The sequence below is a fragment of the Lathyrus oleraceus genome, chromosome 2 (genome assembly GCF_024323335.1).
Source record: "Lathyrus oleraceus cultivar Zhongwan6 chromosome 2, CAAS_Psat_ZW6_1.0, whole genome shotgun sequence".
Lineage (NCBI taxonomy): Eukaryota > Viridiplantae > Streptophyta > Magnoliopsida > Fabales > Fabaceae > Lathyrus > Lathyrus oleraceus.
In genome coordinates this window covers 338,468,124-338,489,986 of record NC_066580.1, presented here as the reverse complement: position 1 = coordinate 338,489,986, position 21,863 = coordinate 338,468,124, and the positions used below count along the sequence as shown (strand labels likewise).

General features: G+C 38.4%; 1 protein-coding gene and 1 pseudogene across 2 annotated transcripts; both read left to right on the top strand.

Moving 5' to 3' along the window:
* Positions 1–59: 59 nt before the first annotated feature.
* Positions 60–16,739, top strand: LOC127119404 (DNA polymerase lambda). Of its 2 annotated transcripts, none has more exons than XM_051049638.1 (14): positions 60–280; positions 375–512; positions 1,120–1,470; positions 1,755–1,833; positions 1,930–2,060; positions 2,901–2,963; positions 3,202–3,381; positions 3,477–3,530; positions 3,817–3,905; positions 4,111–4,201; positions 15,379–15,459; positions 15,797–15,864; positions 16,112–16,196; positions 16,262–16,739. In XM_051049638.1, exons 1-14 carry the CDS (start codon positions 170–172, stop codon positions 16,358–16,360), a joined length of 1,620 nt encoding a protein of 539 aa, XP_050905595.1. In that variant the 5' UTR covers positions 60–169; the 3' UTR covers positions 16,361–16,739. The 2 variants fall into 2 exon arrangements, with proteins under 2 accessions (XP_050905595.1, XP_050905594.1); XM_051049637.1 differs by having other exon boundaries at positions 4,111–4,234.
* A 327-nt stretch (positions 16,740–17,066) lies between these two features.
* Positions 17,067–18,236, top strand: LOC127123133 (putative disease resistance protein RGA3; annotated as a pseudogene).
* The last annotated feature ends 3,627 nt before the right edge of the window (positions 18,237–21,863 follow it).

The window sequence follows — 21,863 nt, the reverse complement described above, 5'->3', positions numbered from 1 at the left end:
TCAAAAAAAAAATTTCGTATGTTCTTAGTTAAAGTTTATGTTTGATTTATCTATGTGACACCAAAACAATATATCTACGTGTCCACACGTGGCTCGACACTCACATCATAGTTACATTACATTACATCCATGGCGTCTGTTACAAAATGAAGTAAGAAAGTTCGTCAAAATGGCGCCAAAGACAAAACCTGCAACGAAGGAACAATCTGATCCTCACGGAATGTTTGAAGGAATGCTTGTCTTTTTCGTCTCCAAAGGAGTTCAAGCTCGTCGATTACAGGTTCATAAACAAAACACTTTAATCTTTTATATTTTCAAAACCCACTTTCTATTATCCTTTTTCAATTCCAAAGTTTGTATTTTTTCCGTGTAAGATTTGGAAGCAGAGGATGGTGCAAATGGGGGCTGTGATAGAGGACCGCTTCTCCAAACGTGTTACTCATGTTTTTGCCATTGACTCACAAACCCTTCTACATGAATTGGATACCCACCGCTTGTTACGTTTTAAAGGGGTTCGCTTTTTTAACTTCTAACTTTATGTAATATGTAGCACTTACACCATGTAAGGTGTTTGACAATATGCCGACCCTACACATATAGTTTCATTTAATGATGTCTATGTTTATCTCGATGCTTCATAAGTTGAGTTTATTATTGTTTCGTTGAGGTGAAAAATAGATGCTAACTATATTGAGTAAACACTCACTTTATCCCTTTGAATATGCAATTCTTTCTTCAGGATCAATTGGAAGTGGTCTATATTTTTAATATCTGGTCAATTTGAAGATATGTGTTGCTTGCTGCAGTCACAGTCACACTACACTACTACACATTCACTATTGGGTGTAGATTAAAAGGTTCATTTTCTAAGTTCTACTCAACTTAGAATGTTAGCCGTCTACACCCGAGGGTCCCAATTTGATGTTGTCTTCAGTATATCTTTAAACCATCAAAATGGAAATTGATTAATAGTATTTGAATGGCTGAATCATGTTGGTATGCAATTATTTTCTTTTGGTTAACAATCACCTTCCATGTGCACATTGTGAGTTTCTATTTCTATGGTAATAATGTGCTTTTACATGTTTTCATTTTATTGGTCGATGATGCTTTCTGCAGAGAGTTCTCCGATATCAATGGCTGGAGGAAAGTTTGAAATTAGGGGAGAAATTATCAGAGGATCTGTATGTACTGAATTTAGATCCTCAAGGTGAAGGTATCAATGAACTTGACAAGTCTTTGGATCCCAAGTCAACTGATGGAAGCATTTCTAGTGAACCTCAGAAATTACAAAATAAGAAGATCAAATCATCTTCTAAGGATACCGAAATTGTAAACCTTGATAGTAACAAAGATAGAAAAGAAAATGCACCACTTTCATCAACAAGCACAACAAGCAGTCACAGTGAAATTGAGAATTTAAATAATGCTGACAGAAGACCACAACACCTTGATGCTGAAAATGAGGCAGTAAGATCCACATCCATACAGTTGATGACTATTTACTTTAATTATTTTCATCCTGAACTTTCTTTTGTATCCTCTGAATTGAATAAACTTTTGACGAAAAAAACATTTTTTCTCAATATCTAGTACTGTCGTGTTTTGTTATAGATAATAGGTTAGAGGGAAACTAATGTAAATGGCTTTGGAGCACATGCATAATGCATTTATGAAATATTTTTTATCTTTAAGTTCACACTCTAATTTTCATGCCTTGTTGAAACTCTTCTATCATGGTGAGCTCACTGCAGTCGTCCTTGCCGTACTGTCCACCTGACCTAAACAAGAACATTACAGAGATATTTGGGAAACTTGTGAACATATATAGAGGTATAAGACTCGTATAACTCCTACATATTGCTGTTTTTTCTTCTTTCATTTCCGGTTATTCTAAAGTTCACTTATTGTACTAATAATGTTTGAAAGCATTGGGTGAGGACCGGAGATCCTTTAGCTACTACAAAGCTATTTCAGTGATTGAGAAGTTGTCATTTAAAATTGAAAGTGTAGACCAGATAAAAAACCTCCCGTCAATTGGAAAATCAATGAAGGATCATGTAAGTCAATTTACGACTAGACATTCTGTCTTGACTTAGTGGCCTCTTTCTTCTTACGCTGCTCTTCTACTGGAAGTTTGAATAAATTTATCTTTAGTTTCTGAATAGTTGCTAATAACTCCATTGTTCTTCCCTCCTCAGCTAAATTAAGATCCTCCTCAGCTAAATTGTCATCTATCTCTAGTAATAACCTTTAGCTATTCTATGAGCTTCGTTGTCTGGTCAGGACTTAGGTATTCTGATCCTCGAGTAGTATAGGGTCCCTTAGTACTTGGGTGTTTGTCTAAAATGGTATTCGAGGGAGTCGACCGGCCAGAAAAAGGCTGAATGAAGCATTGTAAAGTGAAGCCTCTGAGATGTTTTCTCTTAGGTGCAGTGCTATAATATTAACAGGGACTTGGTTATGAATATGGAGATCCTAGGCCCTGTACCGAGTAGTATGCGATGCTTAGTGAAATACTTAAGTGGTTTGGTTTTTCTCCCTTGACAATTAGCTTATAAGGGAGGGATTTTTCTAGTGCATGGGTGCCTATCATTTTCATTGCAGAATAAAAGTGCACGTGTTGTTATTTAGATACTAGTCTGATAATTTCTGTGAGCTATGATTCTTTCCATTTTTAGAAAGCTGGGTTCCAATGTTCAATTATGCTTCTTATTACTAACTTCTTTTATCAACTTTTCAAAATTGATATTATTCATTGTTGACAAATGACTCTTCATTGCTAATACAAACATCTGCATTTGATCCTCAATAAGACATCTGTGCCTTTTTCCTTTGTACATATTGAGCAACTTGTTTGGGTCAGGTAATAGACAAAAAATTGTTTTTACTGTGTTCAGATTCAGGAGATAATCACTACTGGGAAGTTATCGAAATTGGAACACTTTGAAATTGATGAAAAGGTATTTAGTACCTGGCCTTTTTAAACACTCTTGGTCATATTTATTTAATTTTATAACTTACTGTCCTACTGATTGGCATTTTGTTATTCTTATCTTTTATTGGTTAGTTGATTGATATATAATAGGAAATAGCATATATTCCATAAAATAGGTGCAAACAATATCTTTATTTGGAAAAGGTATATTTTTGACATTTTAATTGCAATCTTGTGCCTTATTTGATTCAATTCAACTGTAGGTGCAAACAATATCTTTATTTGGAGAAGTTTGGGGTGTAGGCCCAGCCACAGCTCTGAAATTGTATGACAAAGGACACCGTACATTAGACGATCTTAGGAATGATGATTCACTTACAAATGCACAGAAGTTAGGATTGAAATACTTTGATGATATTAGGCAACGGGTTCCACGCCATGAGGTATGTCCGGTGGTACCTTTTATTTTCTATTATTTCCCAAAAAAGGAACTTGTTTTATTTTACCTAAAATCATTGTTCTCTTTTTGATTCGATAGGTTCAAGAGATGGAACAAATTTTGCAGAAAGTTGGGGAGGATGTTTTACCTGGGGTGAGCACTTCAAAATTTTCTTCATAAATAGCAGTTTGAACAATAATAATGGTCATTAGTGCCATTTTAATAATTAATAATTTTTTTTTTACTATTGGCCTAGTCGCCAACACATGTTTTGACCCGAGATTCCATATAAAATATCCTACAGCCAAACCACTAGGCTGGACGAATAGTTAATAATTTTCTCTTCCCCAATTTTTTAAAAGTATTTTTATCAGGTGCCCCCGATTTAGAATTGAAGCATTACATTGAAACCTGGTTACTCTGCTTCTGATTCAATCAGGTTATCATTATTTGTGGAGGATCATATCGACGTGGGAAAGCTACTTGTGGGGACATTGATATCATTATAACACATCCTGATGGAACAAGGTACTGCTTGGTTTTTATATAGTGTATTCGTTGGGAAATATGCAGTTATACTGTATTCAACTGAAAGTATGCATTTCAATCAACACATGTCATTTTCATCTTGGTTTTTGAAAATGTGATCAACTATCATTCTACACTTCTCTTTTACTTGTGCAATATTTTTTCTCATGCTGAGAGGCTCACTAGATTTGTTCATGTGTTGCAGTCACAAAGGATTCTTGCCCAAGTTTGTGAAGTGTTTAAAGGATATGAATTTCCTGAGGGAGGATTTAATTTTCAGTACCCACAGTGAAGAGGTAGTGTTGGCTTTTGCTTTTTCTCTACCCATGGTATGTTATTGTTGAAAAGTATATCTTCGGCAAATATTTTTATATCGTATCCACAGAGATTGGTTGATATTACCGCCGTTCTATAATCCAAATGTTATAAGTTTAGAAGGTAACAAGGTTGTTTTGGTTGGAAAGTTATCTTGTGAGTAAATGTCACTAAAAACAGTAAAATGGTTTTAGTCTAATATACAAACTTGGCAAGATTGGAGTTCACTATTTCAAATGCTTATGATTCCTTATGATAAATAAATAGATTCAAGATTATTGATGATGTTCAAGTATCCTCTCAAAGTCATTTATGTCTAAATGATATTGTGATTATCACTATATTGATCCTTAGACGATCTCTCCACCTAACTATCAATATAGCAATCTTTAATGCTTAATACCAAAGAAGAGTAATGAATAAATCTATCTCTACAACTTATTCACTACTTGAAAATCTGTTTTATGTCAAGACTCAAATAATCTCTCTAGACAACTACTCAAATCTGGTTTTCAACTTAGGGCAAAAACAACATTCAATACATCAACAATCTTTATCATATATATATATCAAATGGAGTACATAAACATATGAGAATAGCTACTACCTCCAATCTTGACAAAAGGGAGTTTAGCTCCTCATTGTTCAAAGCAGAAAGTTAAAGAAGAAAAACTCTGTTTTTCCCTCTTACAAAAAAGCTCTCAATATCAATGTGTGTATAGTAATCAATGAATGCCCTAGGATAATGTATTTTTCTAACAAAAAGGTTGACATTTCCCTAATTGGTCATTATCATCTAAAGCAGGAAAGCAATTCCCAGGCAGACATCAAAATGGCAATTAAACTTTTTCTGCAAGACAGCACTTTTGACCCTCAGTCAGCTTGCTGGATTCGCAGCCTTCGCGGCGCGAAGGTAGTTCGCGGCGCGAACTGTTGCTTCTCCAGCTTCCTTGTTTGGCAAGCTTCGTCCAAAGTGTGGTGTTGCAATCCAAAGCCTTCTTAACCAAAAATTCTAAAAAACTAACAAATATGTGAAATAACTATTCAAAACAAAATAAATTAAACCTAATTGCATTTATACAAAATAGTGAGAATAAAAGTGTGTAATTACATCAAAACTTGGTAAAAGGGACCAATAAAATGATATAAAAAGTAGTGCTAATTGGTCCCTAACAACTCTCCCCAACTTAGCATTTTGTTTGTCCCTAAACAAAAGTTTCCACCCTTACAACCAAAGCAATGACACAAAAGATTTAAATAAGAATTTATCAAGGACATTCAAATGGTTCAAAAGCGTTTGGCATTTTCTCAATTCACCTATCTCAATTCTAGACAAAACATGAATAAGGGAAATGGTAAAGTGCAAAAATCATTCCAAGGAATTCAAAGCCATATATGTCAAAATTGAATCAAACTTACACACACATCATAATAATGATGAATAACATGAAGGGTTACTTTCACTCATCCAAGCAATTAAATCAACAACAACTCAAATCATGCGGTTATCACAACAAATACTAAATCATGTGAAAAATGAGAATCAAGAGGTCTTTCAAGGTTGTAATGTGGCTTAGGTTACAAGAAAGGATATGATTAAGAGAATTCAACCCAATTGCTTATCCTAAGGGAGCATTCTCAAACATTTAACTCTACACAATTTCCCTTTCTTTGATTCCTATCTTTTTCTTTTTCTTTTTCTTTTCAAATCCACACAACCATGAGCATTTTCTTTGTTTTTTTTTTTTATTCTTTTTTCTTTGCTCTATGGTTTCAAGGGTGATTTCTTTTTCTTGTTTCTTTTCATATTTTTACCCTTTCATAAAAACTCATTTTTCCAAGTTTCTAATCAACTTTTCACTTTACTTTCCCCAACTTTAGATTCCAAAACCAAATTTATTCAATAATGCTTCCTACTTAGAAATAAGCAAAAGGCAAAATCTTGCAAACAACTCGGTTTGAGGTTTCAACTGATACGAAAGAAATTAGGATTCATTTATTCCACAATTTTCAATTGATTTTACAATGATCAATCAAATGAATCCTAAAATAAGCTCAAAGGGGGTTACTAAGGATTATTCCTCACAAGGTTAGTTGATTCAAACTTTTTGGTCAAATGGTTTTTCTCACAAACAATGCCTCTATCATTTTCAAAATTTTCACACAAAAATAGATTGATGCATGATTTAGCATGATAAGAATGAGTTAAAATAATGCTCGGTTTCCCGCTTTTTAGTGTACAATGGAAAACCTCCTCACAATTGGTTAAGTCCTATTTTGATTCAAAACTGACATATACTTCAATGACTTTATGAAATGGAATTTGCACACACCATCAAACTACTCATGTTAAGTCTAGAGAGTGATAAAGTGTACCTTGAAATGCCGACACTAATTCTTATCATCACCACTCGAAGTGTCCTATGCTTCTTTCTTTACGATCATTTCTCGGTTGCTTAAAGCTTGACTTAAGAATAAGAACAATTAAACAAAAATGTTGGTAAATCAAAATTTGATTAAAACACACTTAAATCTCAACTAGCATTCATGCACTTGTTAAAATACTAACAAAATTAAAGTGCCAAAATAAAGTCATGGTGAACTAGAGCCACCCAAAGTACATCACAAATTCCCAAAAACAAAAACAGAAACAGTACAAAGAAACTCAGAAATACAACAACTCTCAATTCTCCAAATTCTCAATCCTCCTCCTCTTCGTCATCACCTACATTTCCAAGAACATCCTCCATCTCCACATTTGAGTCTGCACTACCTCCTGCACCCCCCATAAAATTTGGCCTGCCCTCAGGCCAATTAGCATAAGCTGCATAGTCCACTTGCGAAGGAAAAGTGCGGGCCTCTGGCGCCAGAAACGTGTTCTGGAACTGCTGATGCATGGCATCGAAAAGAAACGATTGAGACCTCCTGGAGGCCTCAAAGCTCTCGCAACAGTAGTTGGCAAACGCCATCTGATCAAAGCCTGGGATAGTGTGAGGTTGAGCTTGAGGTTTGGGTCTGGCTCGGGCTCTGGATGAAGAATTTCCAGGTGCATCAGTCTTATCATTTTGGTTTTGCAGAAACCTGTTCAGATATGAGTCATTGATCACACTGGTGATCGAGAAGTGTACTTCCTCAGGGATGAGAACATTTGCCTTACGACACAGTCCCATGATAAGTCCCGGATATGCGAGTACACCAGCTTTCCCACCGAAATTGGTTCCGCTCAAAACCATTTTTCTCAGTTCGCCTGCAATGAGGGCTGCGACATCCACAGACTTCCCGACCATGATGCAGTACAATAGACACCCTACATCCATAGGAATTGTGGTGGTGTGGCTTCTTGGTCGGATATTAGTCAACAGTAGCACCAGAAAAGCCCTAGCTTCCAAATTAAAAGTTTCTCTTTTCCACAATTTCGGATGTCCTTGATCATTTAGTTCGTAGGATTTTCCGCTTAGACATAGGGTAGCATTGACCGCTTCCAGATTCCACCTGTTAGCTGCCTCCATGGTACTGTACTCACAACACTCACCCTCTCCGAGAGTGAGGGGATTACCCAGATAAGAATTAATGTCATCCCTTCCGAAGGAAACGATTTTGCCCCTTACCCTGGATCTGTAGATGAAAGCCGTACCCTCCTCGCGATGCATAGCATTCGCATAAAATTCTCGAACAATATCGTAGTTGATTGCTGCTTCTGGTTCGCATAACTTCATCCACTTCCGTCGTTCAAAAGCCGCAACCACGCTATGATACACCCCGGTTGGAGCTAGCCGGATAAACCTCTCAGGCAAAATGGTTCTCTTAATGAGGCTCTCGAATCGTGCCTCGTGTTCATCACTAATGAACTTTCTAAATGAACGGGCTTGAGGAGGTGCCGTGGTTTTAGTTCTTTTGGACATCTGCAATCAACACCAGAACAACCACAGAACAAACGTGAACAGGATTAGCAAACAATCAACACAAAATCATGGTGCTGGAATTCACAGTTCGCGGCGCGAACTCTGCGAATCCAGGAAATTTCCCAGAGCTTGGGAGCAATCTACCCCCAATCAATCAAAGTTCTCACAAGGAAGCTCTGGGAAATTTCCTGGATTCGCAGAGTTCGCGCCGCGAACTGGCCTTCGCGCCGCGAACTGTGAATTCCAGCACCATGATTTTGTGTTGATTGTTTGCTAATCCTGTTCAAGTTTGTTCTGTGGTTGTTCTGGTGTTGATTGCAGATGTCCAAAAGAACTAAAACCACGGCACCTCCTCAAGCCCGTTCATTTAGAAAGTTCATTAGTGATAAACACGAGGCACTATTCGAGAGCCTCATTAAGAGAACCATTTTGCCTGAGAGGTTTATCCGGCTAGCTCCAACCGGGGTGTATCATAGCGTGGTTGCGGCTTTTGAACGACGGAAGTGGATGAAGTTATGCGAACCAGAAGCAGCAATCAACTACGATATTGTTCGAGAATTTTATGCGAATGCTATGCATCGCGAGGAGGGTACGGCTTTCATCTACAAATCCAGGGTAAGGGGCAAAATCGTTTCCTTCGGAAGGGATGACATTAATTCTTATCTGGGTAATCCCCTCACTCTCGGAGAGGGTGAGTGTTGTGAGTACAGTACCATGGAGGCAGCTAACAGGTGGAATCTGGAAGCGGTCAATGCTACCCTATGTCTAAGCGGAAAATCCTACGAACTAAATGATCAAGGACATCCGAAATTGTGGAAAAGAGAAAATTTTAATTTGGAAGCTAGGGCTTTTCTGGTGCTACTGTTGACTAATATCCGACCAAGAAGCCACACCACCACAATTCCTATGGATGTAGGGTGTCTATTGTACTGCATCATGGTCGGGAAGTCTGTGGATGTCGCAGCCCTCATTGCAGGCGAACTGAGAAAAATGGTTTTGAGCGGAACCAATTTCGGTGGGAAAGCTGGTGTACTCGCATATCCGGGACTTATCATGGGACTTTGCCATAAGGCAAATGTTCCCATCCCTGAGGAAGTACACTTCTCGATCACCAGTGTGATCAATGACTCATATCTGAACAGGTTTCTGCAAAACCAAAATGATAAGACTGATGCACCTGGAACTTCTTCATCCAGAGCCCGAGCCAGTCCCAAACCTCAAGCTCAACCTCACACTACCTCAGGCTTTGATCAGATGGCGTTTGCCAACTACTGTTGCGAGAGCTTTGAGGCCTCCAGGAGGTCTCAATCGTTTCTTTTCGATGCCATGCAGCAGCAGTTCCAGAACACGTTTCTGGCGCCAGAGGCCCGCACTTTTCCTTCGCAAGCGGACTATGCAGCTTATGCTAATTGACCTGAGGGCAGGCCAAATTTTATGGGGGGTGCAGGAGGTAGTGCAGACCCAAATGTGGAGATGGAGGATGTTCTTGGAAATGTAGGTGGTGACGAAGAGGAGGAGGATTGAGAATTTGGAGAATTGAGAGTTGTTGTATTTCTGAGTTTCTTTGTACTGTTTCTGTTTTTGTTTTGAATCCGGCTTGGTAAGCAGATATTTTATCGCCGAGTGGTCAGTGTAGATTACAACTTTTGAACCAATCAAATAAGCTCTAAACTTTTCCAATGCATATACTATGGCTAGTAATTCCTTTTCAGTTGTTGCGTAATTAACTTGTGCTTCATTAAGCACCTTACTAGCATAGTGTATGGCATGGAAACATTTATCGCTTCTTTGTCCTAACACCGCACCAACTGCATAATCGCTAGCATCACATATGAGTTCGAAATCAATGTTCCAGTTTGGTGCTACGATTATTGGTGCGGTGACCAACTTTTCTTTCAAATCTAGGAAAGCTTTAAGACATGATTCATCAAAAAGAAAAGGCGTACCTTTGTTGAGCAAATTGCTCAATGACTTTGCGATCTTTGAAAAATCTTGTATGAATCTCCGGTAGAAACCGGCATGTCCTAGAAAGCTTCTTATCCCTTTAATGTTAGTTGGAGGTGGCAGATTCTCAATAACCTCCACCTTGGCTTTGTCCACCTCTAGACCTTCAGAAGAAATCTTGTGACCAAGTATTATACCCTCGGTGACCATAAAATTGCATTTTTCCCCGTTGAGCACTAGGTTGGTCTCCGCGCATCTCCCCAAAACTACATCAAGGTGTTTTAAACACAATTCGAAAGATGATCCATAAACAGAAAAATCATCCATGAACACCTCAATGCATTCTTCTATTAAGTCTGCGAAGATAGCTTGCATACACCGTTGAAAAGTGGCTGGTGCATTACATAACCCAAAAGGCATTCTTCGGTAAGCAAAGATGCCAAAAGGACACGTAAAAGCTGTCTTCTCATGATCTGCCGGATTTATTGAAATTTGATTATACCCCGAATATCCGTCCAAGAAACAGTAGAAATTTTTGCCGGCTAACCTCTCCAACATTTGATCCATGAAGGGTAGTGGGAAATGATCTTTCCTTGTGGCTTGGTTCAACCTTCTATAGTCGATACACATCCTCCACCCTGTCACTGTTCTTGTCGGAATCAACTCATTTTTATCATTTTTGATCACCGTCATTCCGCCTTTCTTGGGGACCACTTGTACCGGACTCACCCATGCACTATCGGATATAGGATAAATCATTCCGGCTTCCAATAGTTTGACAACTTCTTTCCGGACCACCTCTTTCATTGATGGATTCAGACGCCTCTGAGGTTGCGCAACTGGTTTGAAATTTTCCTCCATCATGATCTTATGCATGCAATAGGCCGGACTAATACCCTTCAAGTCGGATAACACCCACCCTATTGCACCTTTGTTCTTTTTCAATACTTGAATCAACTTGTCTTCCTCTTGTGTGGACAACGTGTTGCTTATAATCACTGGTTTAGTACACTCGTCTCCAAGAAACACATACTTCAAGTGTGACGGAAGCATTTTCAACTCTAACTTTTGCTCTTCCGTATTCTTCTTTGCATCCAAGTCTTCCGTTAATTCTTCTTGATAGGCCAGCTCACCACAAGATTCTAACTCGTGCAACATTGCTTCGATCTCTCGTTCCTCATTGTCGGTTAACACGTTGTATGCTCCGATAAGAGATCTTTCTAGAGGATTAGAGATATGAATTTGGTTCGCGACCTCCACTACTTCCTCTTCAATTGCATCGATTCGGAAAGAATCATGCTTGTCGATTGGATGCTTCATAGCTTCAAAAAGATTAAAGGTCACCTTTTCATCTTGCACTCTCACCTTCATGAGCCCATCATCTATGTCAATCATCATCCGAGCAGTTTTCATAAAAGGTCTTCCAAGAATTAGGGGTACATCACGGTCCTCATCCATCTCTACTATTACAAAATCCACCGGAAACAAAAATTTGTCCACTTTCACAAGCATGTCAGCGATTCCGTATGGTGAGGTGGTAGACTTGTCGGCTAGTTGTAGAGTCATTCTCGTCGATTTAATCTCAACATTCCCCAATCTTTTGACAATGGAGAGGGGGATTAAATTTATACTAGAGTCCAAGTCAATCAAACCATTTCCAACGTATGTACTTCCAATTGTTACCGGTAGAACAACCCGGCCCGGATCAGACTCCTTCCTTGGGAGAGTCTTTTGGATGATGGCGCTACACCGTGCATCAAGCAATATGGTCTCATCTTCCACGTGTCGCCTTTTCTTGGTAAGAATGTCCTTCATGAATTTAGCATACCGCGGCATTTGTTCTAATGCATCAGCAAATGGAATGTTGATTTGGAGTTGCTTGAAGATGTCCATGAACCGTGCATAATGCCTAGCATTGTCTTTCCTTGATGGAGCATGTGGATAGGGTAGATGTTGAGTCGGAATGACGCTCACCCCTTTCTCAGATTTCTTCTTCTTCTTTGATTCAACATCCTTTGTTCCTTCCAAATCAATCTGCTGCTCAGTTGGCAAAACCTGCTTTTTTCGCGGCGCGAAGGTGGTTCGCGGCGCGAACTGAGCATTTTCAGTAGCATTTTTCCTTTCATCAACTATGTCTTTTTCTTCCAGCATCCCATCAGTGATGTTCTCTTCTACAATCTCTTCACCTTTTTCACTTACCAACTCTTTACCACTCCTTGTGACAATTGCTTTGCAATGCTCCTTTGGATTCGGTTGAGTGTTAGCAGAGAAAGAAGGCCCTGCGTTCTGTTCCGACAGTTGCTTCGCAAGTTGGCCTACTTGATTTTCCAGATTTTTAATTGCCGCTTCGTTACTCTTCTGATTTGCCATGGAAGCTTGCATGAATTGTTGAAGAGTGTCTTCTAGCTTGGAATTTCCTCCTTGCGACTGTTGTCCTTGAGAGTTTGGATGTTGGTAAGGACTTTGCTGCTGAAAATTTTGATTGTTGAACCTTGACGGTTGATAGCCTTGATTGTTTCTTGGTTGGTAGCCTTGATTGTTAGGCTGTTGTCTTTGATAGCCCTGATTTTGATTGTTCACATAACTAACTTCTTCTTGGGGTGGAGGACAAAAACCAGTAGGGTGATCCCCTTGACATAATTCGCAACATGCTACTTGATGCTGAACTTGAAACCCTTGAATCTCTTTTATTTGCTGTGGAAGCTTGGCCATTTGTTGAGTGAGAAGCTCCACTTGTTGAGAGAGTAGCTTGTTTTGAGCAAGGATGACATCATTGGTATTTAACTCAAGAACTCCCGGCTTACGTTGTGAAGGGCTACGATCATGTTGACCTTGATGATCATTGAGGGTCATCCGTTCAATAATGACTTTAGCTTCTTCCGCAGTTTTTGACATAAACGAGCCACCCGCGGTGGCGTCCAGAAGTGTCTTGTGAGTTGATTGGAGTCCATTTAGAAAAATATGGATTTGAGTCAGCTCATCAAAACCATGTCCCTTGCATTTTCTCAACATTGATTTGAATCTTTCCCAAGCTTCATTTAGAGACTCGTTGCCTCCTTGAGTGAATACCGCAATAGCCGTTTTGGCTTCCATGAATCGGGATTGAGGGAAGTATCTTTCCAAGAACTTTTCTTCTAACAAATTCCAATCCGTCATCACTCTCGGTGCTTGATCAAGGTACCACTCTTTTGCCTTTCCCACTAAGGAGTGTGGGAACATCCTCTTGAATAGTGCCTCTTCACCCGTTTCATCTATTCCCGTAGAACCCGCAATCTCATAAAATTTGATGAGATGGGTATATGGATCTTCATGATCCATTCCGGTGAATGGATTTGCATAGAGAAGTTGGAGGATTCCGGTCTTCATCTCCGTATTTCTTCCTCCACGGGAAAATTGAGCATTTCTTCGTGGACTATTAGCGGACATTTCGGTACGATTGTCATCCGCCATGTTTCCGTCACAAGCCTCTACAACCACTTCTTCGATTGGAATAAGTGCGGAAGTAGATGCTTCTTCTCTCCGGTTCCTCTCTTCGGCTAGTTTCCTTCTTCTTCGTATTTTGCTATTGAGCTTCCGAAGTGTTCTTTCAATTTCAGGATCGAATTGAAGTTGCTCCTCGGTTGCTCTTCCCCGCATGCACTAGAATCTACAAAACTAACAAACCAAGTGAAACAAAAGAGAGATAATAATAAATGTAACACAACTTAAAACAAAGAATTATTGCAATGCTTGTAATATCGACACCAATCCCCGGCAACGGCGCCAATTTGTTGAAAAGTATATCTTCGGCAAATATTTTTATATCGTATCCACAGAGATTGGTTAATATTACCGCCGTTCTATAATTCAAATGTTATAAGTTTAGAAGGTAACAAGGTTGTTTTGGTTGGAATGTTATCTTGTGAGTAAATGTCACTAAAAACAGTAAAATGGTTTTAGTCTAATATAAAAACTTGGCAAGATTGGAGTTCACTATTTCAAATGCTTATGATTCCTTATGATAAATAAATAGATTCAAGATTATTGATGATGTTCAAGTATCCTCTCAAAGTCATTTATGTCTAAATGATATTGTGATTATCACTATATTGATCCTTAGACGATCTCTCCACCTAACTATCAATATAGCAATCTTTAATGCTTAATACCAAAGAAGAGTAATGAATAAATCTATCTTTACAACTTATTCACTACTTGAAAATCTGTTTTATGTCAAGACTCAAATAATCTCTCTCGACAACTACTCAAATCTGGTTTTCAACTTAGGGCAAAAACAGCATTCAATACATCAACAATCTTTATCATATATATATATATATATATCAAATGGAGTACATAAACATATGAGAATAGCTACTACCTCCAATCTTGACAAAAGGGAGTTTAGCTCCTCATCATCATTGTTCAAAGCAGAAAGTTAAAGAAGAAAAACTCTGTTTTTCCCTCTTACAAAAAAGCTCTCAATATCAATGTGTGTATAGTAATCAATGAATGCCCTAGGATAATGTATTTTTCTAACAAAAAGGTTGACATTTCCCTAATTGGTCATTATCATCTAAAGCAGGAAAGCAATTCCCAGGCAGACATCAAAATGGCAATTAAACTTTTTCCTGCAAGACAACACTTTTGACCCTCAGTCAGCTTGCTGGATTCGCAGCCTTCGCGGCGCGAAGGTAGTTCGCGGCGCGAACTGTTGCTTCTCCAGCTTCCTTGTTTGGCAAGCTTCGTCCAAAGTGTGGTGTTGCAATCCAAAGCCTTCTTAACCAAAAATTCTAAAAAACTAACAAATATGTGAAATAACTATTCAAAACAAAATAAATTAAACCTAATTGCATTTATACAAAATAGTGAGAATAAAAGTGTGTAATTACATCAAAACTTGGTAAAAGGGACCAATAAAATGATATAAAAAGTAGTGCTAATTGGTCCCTAACAGTTATTTGGCTGACTACGCGTTCCTGTTAAACATAGATAGCATTGTGAGTCATTAATTGGTATTATCCTAAATAGGCATGTACATGGATTTGAAACATGCATAAGTGTTGTAAAATATTAAAAATTGCTAATATTAAAATCAGGAGCATGTAATTATTTGATTTTAATATTAAAATTGCTAATATTAAAATTGTAATATACACCATGAATCTAATATAAACCATCATCCTATAGCTTTATCTTCCTTTGATTTTAATATGATTAATTATTGCTAAAAAACATGCATTATTCAAATCCAATCAATACTGATATTTTTGTGTGTAAGTCACTTTGGTAGATGTTTCTGCAGTAACCTTCCCATATATGCATGCACACAGGGCACTGATTCTGGTGTTGACACATACTTTGGTTTTTGCACTTATCCTGGACGGGAGTTGCGGCATCGTATTGATTTAAAGGTGACATATGGTCTCTTCATAGAATGACTGATGAAGGCTGCTGGTAGTCAAAAAAGTTTCTTATTTCGTTTTCCTTCTGACATATATAGCATTGTAAATATTGTTGTAGAGTTGTAGTTGCATGCTTTTTTATATGATACTTCAGTTCATACTTTTGTAATGTTTTTCAATTTCTCTCGTTTTGTCAAAATACTTACCAATTAATCATCGAATACCGTGGTAAAATGTAAATGTGATACTCTATTGTTCATATTTTTCGTTGTAGTTTGTTGCTTAGTCCAGACTTATTATTTATGGACATTTCAGAAGTGCATGTGATGGATTAATGTATTGGCAGGTATACCCAAGAGACATATATGCTTTCGGACTTGTAGCTTGGACCGGAAATGATGTATTAAATAGGAGGTATGCTTGCTTCCTTTTGAACTGAACTTTCCATTGTCATTGTGGCTGAAAGAAATAGATATCTTTCCAAAAAAAGCTACCAATATTGCATTTTCATATTCCTTATTTAAAAAATGGATGCTTCCTTTTCGTACTTTCTGTTAGAAATTTGATGGAATATCGGGTGTTTATCTATTTCATTGATTTCTTTAAGATCAATAGTTGGCGAGTTATGTTGCTTTTCCTCCTTTTGGGTGTTCGGGTGCAGGTTGAGGCTGCAAGCAGAATCTAAAGGATTTAGGCTTGATGATACAGGGTTGTTTCCAGCTATTCAAGGCTCTGGTGGCAAACGGGTATGGCCTTTTCTAATTACGAAAAAGATTAAAACGATTATATTCTGATTCACTTGATTTTGCAGGGCACAAAAGGTACTGCAAATATGAAATTATATACCGAAAGGGAGGTGTTTGATTTCCTGGGTTTTCCTTGGCTTGAACCACATGAAAGAAATCTCTAAATACCGGAACAGTTTGGTTAGTCTTCTAGAAGTATGAGATACAGCGTCGTCTTGCGATACTGGGAAGTGGTGTCTAGCTTGATTTTGGTGGGCTCTGAAATCCAATGCTTTGTAAATATATATGTAGGAAGGATACCAGATTACAATTCTGGCCTCATCTTCAAAAGATCGTGTACACAAAAATAGATCAATAGGATGAATGCTGTTTTTGTTTCCGGGCTTTGTTTAAAATGTATTAAGTTTAACATTATGACTACACTTTAAAACATAGTGAGATTGGATCAAAATGAAAAATGAGTGTTAAAATATGCTGATCCTATTCAGTTTTCCAAGTGTTCCAGATATTTACCATGTTTTACTTGAATTTTTTCATGATATATTTGTATTCCCTCGAAGTCTTGCGAGCCTAAAGTCTAGGAAAGTTAAATTAAACAAAGTGATATTTACCATGTTTTACTTGAATGTTCAATAATTCTTTCCAGTCAACAGTCCTTTGAAAACACATTCATAAGATCTAAAACAAAAATTTGCTGTTTAGAGACCAATTTAATGATCAAATTGTTTCAGTCTCTCCTCTCCAGGGACCAATTTAAAGCCTTAGATTTTATTGAGTCTCTAAATCGGTCATTACATGACAGTTTTTATGAGTAATTATAACCATGTAGACTTGGATGAAACTACTGTTTGGATCTTCAAAAGTTACAACATGGCTGAGGCTGTGCTTGAACTTGTGTTTCACAATTTGAGCTCACTTGTTAACAAAGAGCTTGACCTATTATTGGATTTCGATCAATAATTTAATAGTCTTTCAAGTTTGCTCACTACAATTAAAGCTACACTTGAAGACGTTGAAGAGAAACAATTCACTCACTGTGCTATCAATTACTGGCTGCATAAGCTCGAAGATGCTGCTCACGTCCTTGATGACATCTTGAACGAGTGTGCCACTCAAGCTTTGAAGTATGAAGGAGTCAAGGGAAGCCTTTCCAATAAGGTAGAAACCTCTTATCCTCTTTTCATCCCAAACATGTTGCTTTCCGTTACAAAATTTCTAAGAAAATGAAGAGGGTATGAGTGACGTCCTTGACTGGCGCCAAACCACTTCAATCAGTACTCAACCTCAGGTTTATGGAAGAGATGAAGATGATGATAAAGTTATAGCCTTTTGGTTGGTGATGCTTCCGCTTTTGAGGATTTATCTGTCTATCCAACCGTTGGTCTAGGCGGACTTGGAAAAACAACACTGGCCCAACTTATCTTCAATCATGAGAGGATAGTCGATCACTTTGAACTAAGAGTTTGGGTATGTGCTTCTGAAGACTTTAGTTTCAAGAGAATAATAAATGCCATTATAGAATCAACATCTGGACATGCAACTGCTGATATGGATTCAGAGCCACTACAAAGAAGACTTCTCGATTTACTGCAAAGGAAAAGATATTTTCTTGTTTTGGATGATGTGTGGGATGATGAACAAGGAAATTGGCAGAGGTTGAAATCTGTATTGACATGTGGGGGAAAAGGGACTTCAACTTTGGTCACCACTCAACATCCAAAGGTTGCAGCAATCATGGGAATGATGCCATCTCATAATGTATCAATGCTATGTGAGACTGATTGCTGGGAATTGTTTAAACAACGAGCCTTTGGAACAAATGACGATGAACGGGCAGAGCTTATGGTCATAGGGAAAGAAATAGTAAAAAAGTGTAGGGGAGTTCCTCTTGCCGCAATAGCATTACGAAGTCTTTTGCGTTTTAAAAGAGAAGAAAAAGAGTGGCTCTATGTCTTAGAAAACAAATAATGGAGTTTACAAGGTGAGAACTTATCTTCACGATCTAGCTCAATCTATTATAGAAGAGGTTTGCTGCATTAAAAATGACAATCACATGCCTAACATGTCCGAAAGAATTTGCCATCTTTCAAATTATAGGTTGAAATCATTTCAGGATGTCGATTCAGTGCAAGTTTGTTTTTGTGTAAGCATGCATTCCATAACATAACATGTTCAAGGAGCCAAGACCCCACAACAAATATTCAATGTGCTTCCAAGGATCCACGACTCCAAATCAAAGAAACCATCACTTGGGTTGCCCAACTTCAAATCTTTGAAGACTTGTATAATTCAAGTGAGTGCTGATGATGATAAACTTTCACCTTATATATTCAAATGTTATTCTTTACGAGCAATTGACTTCTTTGAGAGAAGAAAAATGTTGCCATATTCAATTGGTCATTTAAAATATCTAAGGTAAATTAATCTTTCTAAGGGTGACTTCCATAGTCTTCCAGAATCCTTGTGTAAGTTGTGGAATTTGCAGATAATTAACTTAGACTACTGTCAGTATCTCCAAAAGCTGCCAAGTAATTTAGTATGCTTGAAAGCCCTTATACGTTTATCATTGAGGGGTTATCAGTCACTCTTATGTTTACCCCTCCATATAGGAAAGATGACTTCCTTGAGAACTTTAAGCATGTATTTTGTTGGAAAAAATAAGGTTACTTTTGGATGAACTAGAATAATTGAACCTTAAAGTAGATCTTTACATCAAACACTTAGAGAGAGTAAAAAGTGTAATGTATGCCAAGAAAACCAATATGTCGAGAAAGCACTTAAGCCAATTGTTATTGTCTTGGGAGAGAAATGGAGATTAACGGTTACAAGAAAATGTTGAGGAAATTTTGATAGATTTAATAGAATCAGATAGAACTCAAAAGCTAATCCAAATTAAAATTAAAACGCTTTTTCTGATGATTATATATGATGATGATAAATACATATACGTCGACAATGTCAGTGTGTATACCAATGTTTCTGGGTAAAGCTTTAGTGAGTGGACCAGTCATTTGATACTTGGATGGAATGTGTATCAATTTGATGAAATCTGCATCCACATTTTTTCTAATGAAGTTGACAATCTATATCAATGTGTTTGGCTCTTTCATGACTCATTGGATTGCTTGCCATTTGAATTGTGATGTGTTATCACATAATAGTTTAGATGATGGAACATTGATGCCAAATGTTCTTAGGAACTGTTTCAGCCATAGCAACTCGGATGTGAAGATGCAAAAGTCTGTGGGGGATTTTCTTGTTGTGATACAGTTGGCTGCTTCAGCTGGATCTCTGCTTCAGTTGGATTTTCTTGTATTCTGCCTCAGCTGATGATCTTAAGACAGTTGGCTGCTTCAGCTGGATCTCCAAGCCACTAGTGATTCTCCAATGAAGATGCAAAAGCCTGTGGTGGATTTTCTTGTTGTGATACAACTTCCCCAATCTGCATTAGAATAAGCAGAAATATGCAGGGAAGTGGTCGCATCCGCGAAAAACAACCGGCGGGAAAACAAAACAAACAGAGCCGCCACCGTGCGTTATTTATCCCAAAGGAGGGAAAGGAAACGCTCGAAGTAAACCTGGAAAGGAAATGGTCTTACGGCCGGATATTACAAGGATCAGGAGTCGGTTACGCGAGGGGAAGATATTAACACCCCTCACGTCCGTCGTACTCGACGGGATCCACGCTCAAAAAAGGAATAGAATAAGGTTGCTGAAAGAAACTGCTCAAAGAATGCACACACACTGGAATAAACAGGCGGAGGAGGATGGAGGAAGAGGACTCAACAGGATATCGCATCCTGGGCCTACGTAGTTTGTCAGACACAAACATCAGAGTCGACGTAGTTCGGGAAACGGGGAACGGGCTCGCTAGGATATCGCATCCTATGCCTACGTATCTCATCTGGAATGAGAATCAGAGCTACCGTAGTTCGGCTAACGCACGCCGAAACAAAACACACGCACAGATGCTGAGACGTCAAAGCAAACACACAAATGGAAACAGACTGTCAATGGTTGGTCTTACGTCCGACTTCAAACGACAAACACAAACAAGGAAACCGAATGCCAATCGTTGGACTTACATCAGACTCCAAACAAACAACAAAAACACACAGGAAACCGACTGCCAATCGCTGGACTTACGTCAGACTCCACACTCACACACAAGAGGTTAACAAACAGACACACTAAAAGGGAGTCTGGAACTCGAGCCTATAACTGTCAAGCAAACACACACAAAAAGGAAAAGGGTGCCCAGAGAGATCTCGCACGATCTCCTGCCTACGTACCTCATCTGGTATGAGGATCAGGGCAACGTAGTTCCCCTTAACAGGGGAGAAACTTTCTCCTAACCAGAGACCTGGGAATAACAAACTAAAAGGGAGACTGACTCGAGCCTAATAGTTGTCATGCACTCCACAATGGTCCTAGGTTGAGGTATCTAAGCAGATCCTAACTCGCACAGGCAGCAAGTTGAAACAGCAAATAAACAGTGAATAAGCAATCACAAGAGCAAGCACACACACTATATGCAAACAAGTGGCTCATACAAGGCTGGGCTTTAGTCAAGGGGTCAAATCAACCTCGACAAACAAGCCAACTTGAAAGGGGTGTTGTTTGCTCTTAACCCTAACATTGAGAGTCAGGGTGAAGCAAATGAAAAGGTGATGAGGGTAAGACCTCATAGCTCTTATCCCTGGCCTGGGAGAGCTTGAATCAATGAAGGTGTGGGAGTCCAGAATGTGGGACTCTATTCCACATGACTGACACAACAAGATTTTGGGTTTTCATTCAAAGTGCATCAACACATGGTGTGAGCAAGATAAAAGACTCAACTGAATAGCAGGGGATGGATTGCACATCCCTTTTATCTGCCAATGCCTCTTCACTTAGGAGGTCTTTATATGTACAAGGCACAAAGATAAACAAGCACAAACATTGCCTCTTAAGGAGGGCTTCAGACAGGTGCCTGCCAAAGTAACATGACAGGTCTTCCAGACTACATGAAGTTAAGGAAGTTACCTAACTTCATGGGAATGATGCCATCTCATAATGTATCAATGCTATGTGAGACTGATTGCTGGGAATTGTTTAAACAACGAGCCTTTGGAACAAATGACGATGAACGGGAAAGAAATAGTAAAAAAGTGTAGGGGAGTTCCTCTTGCCGCAATAGCATTACGAAGTCTTTTGCGTTTTAAAAGAGAAGAAAAAGAGTGGCTCTATGTCTTAGAAAACAAACAATGGAGTTTACAAGGTGAGAACTTATCTTCACGATCTAGCTCAATCTATTATAGAAGAGGTTTGCTGCATTAAAAATGACAATCACATGCCTAACATGTCCGAAAGAATTTGCCATCTTTCAAATTATAGGTTGAAGTCATTTCAGGATGTCGATTCAGTGCAAGTTCGTTTTTGTGTAAGCATGCATTCCATAACATAACATGTTCAAGGAGCCAAGACCCCACAACAAATATTCAATGTGCTTCCAAGGATCCACGACTCCAAATCAAAGAAACCATCACTTGGGTTGCCCAACTTCAAATCTTTGAAGACTTGTATAATTCAAGTGAGTGTTGATGATGATAAACTTTCACCTTATATATTCAAATGTTATTCTTTACGAGCGATTGACTTCTTTGAGAGAAGAAAAATGTTGTCATA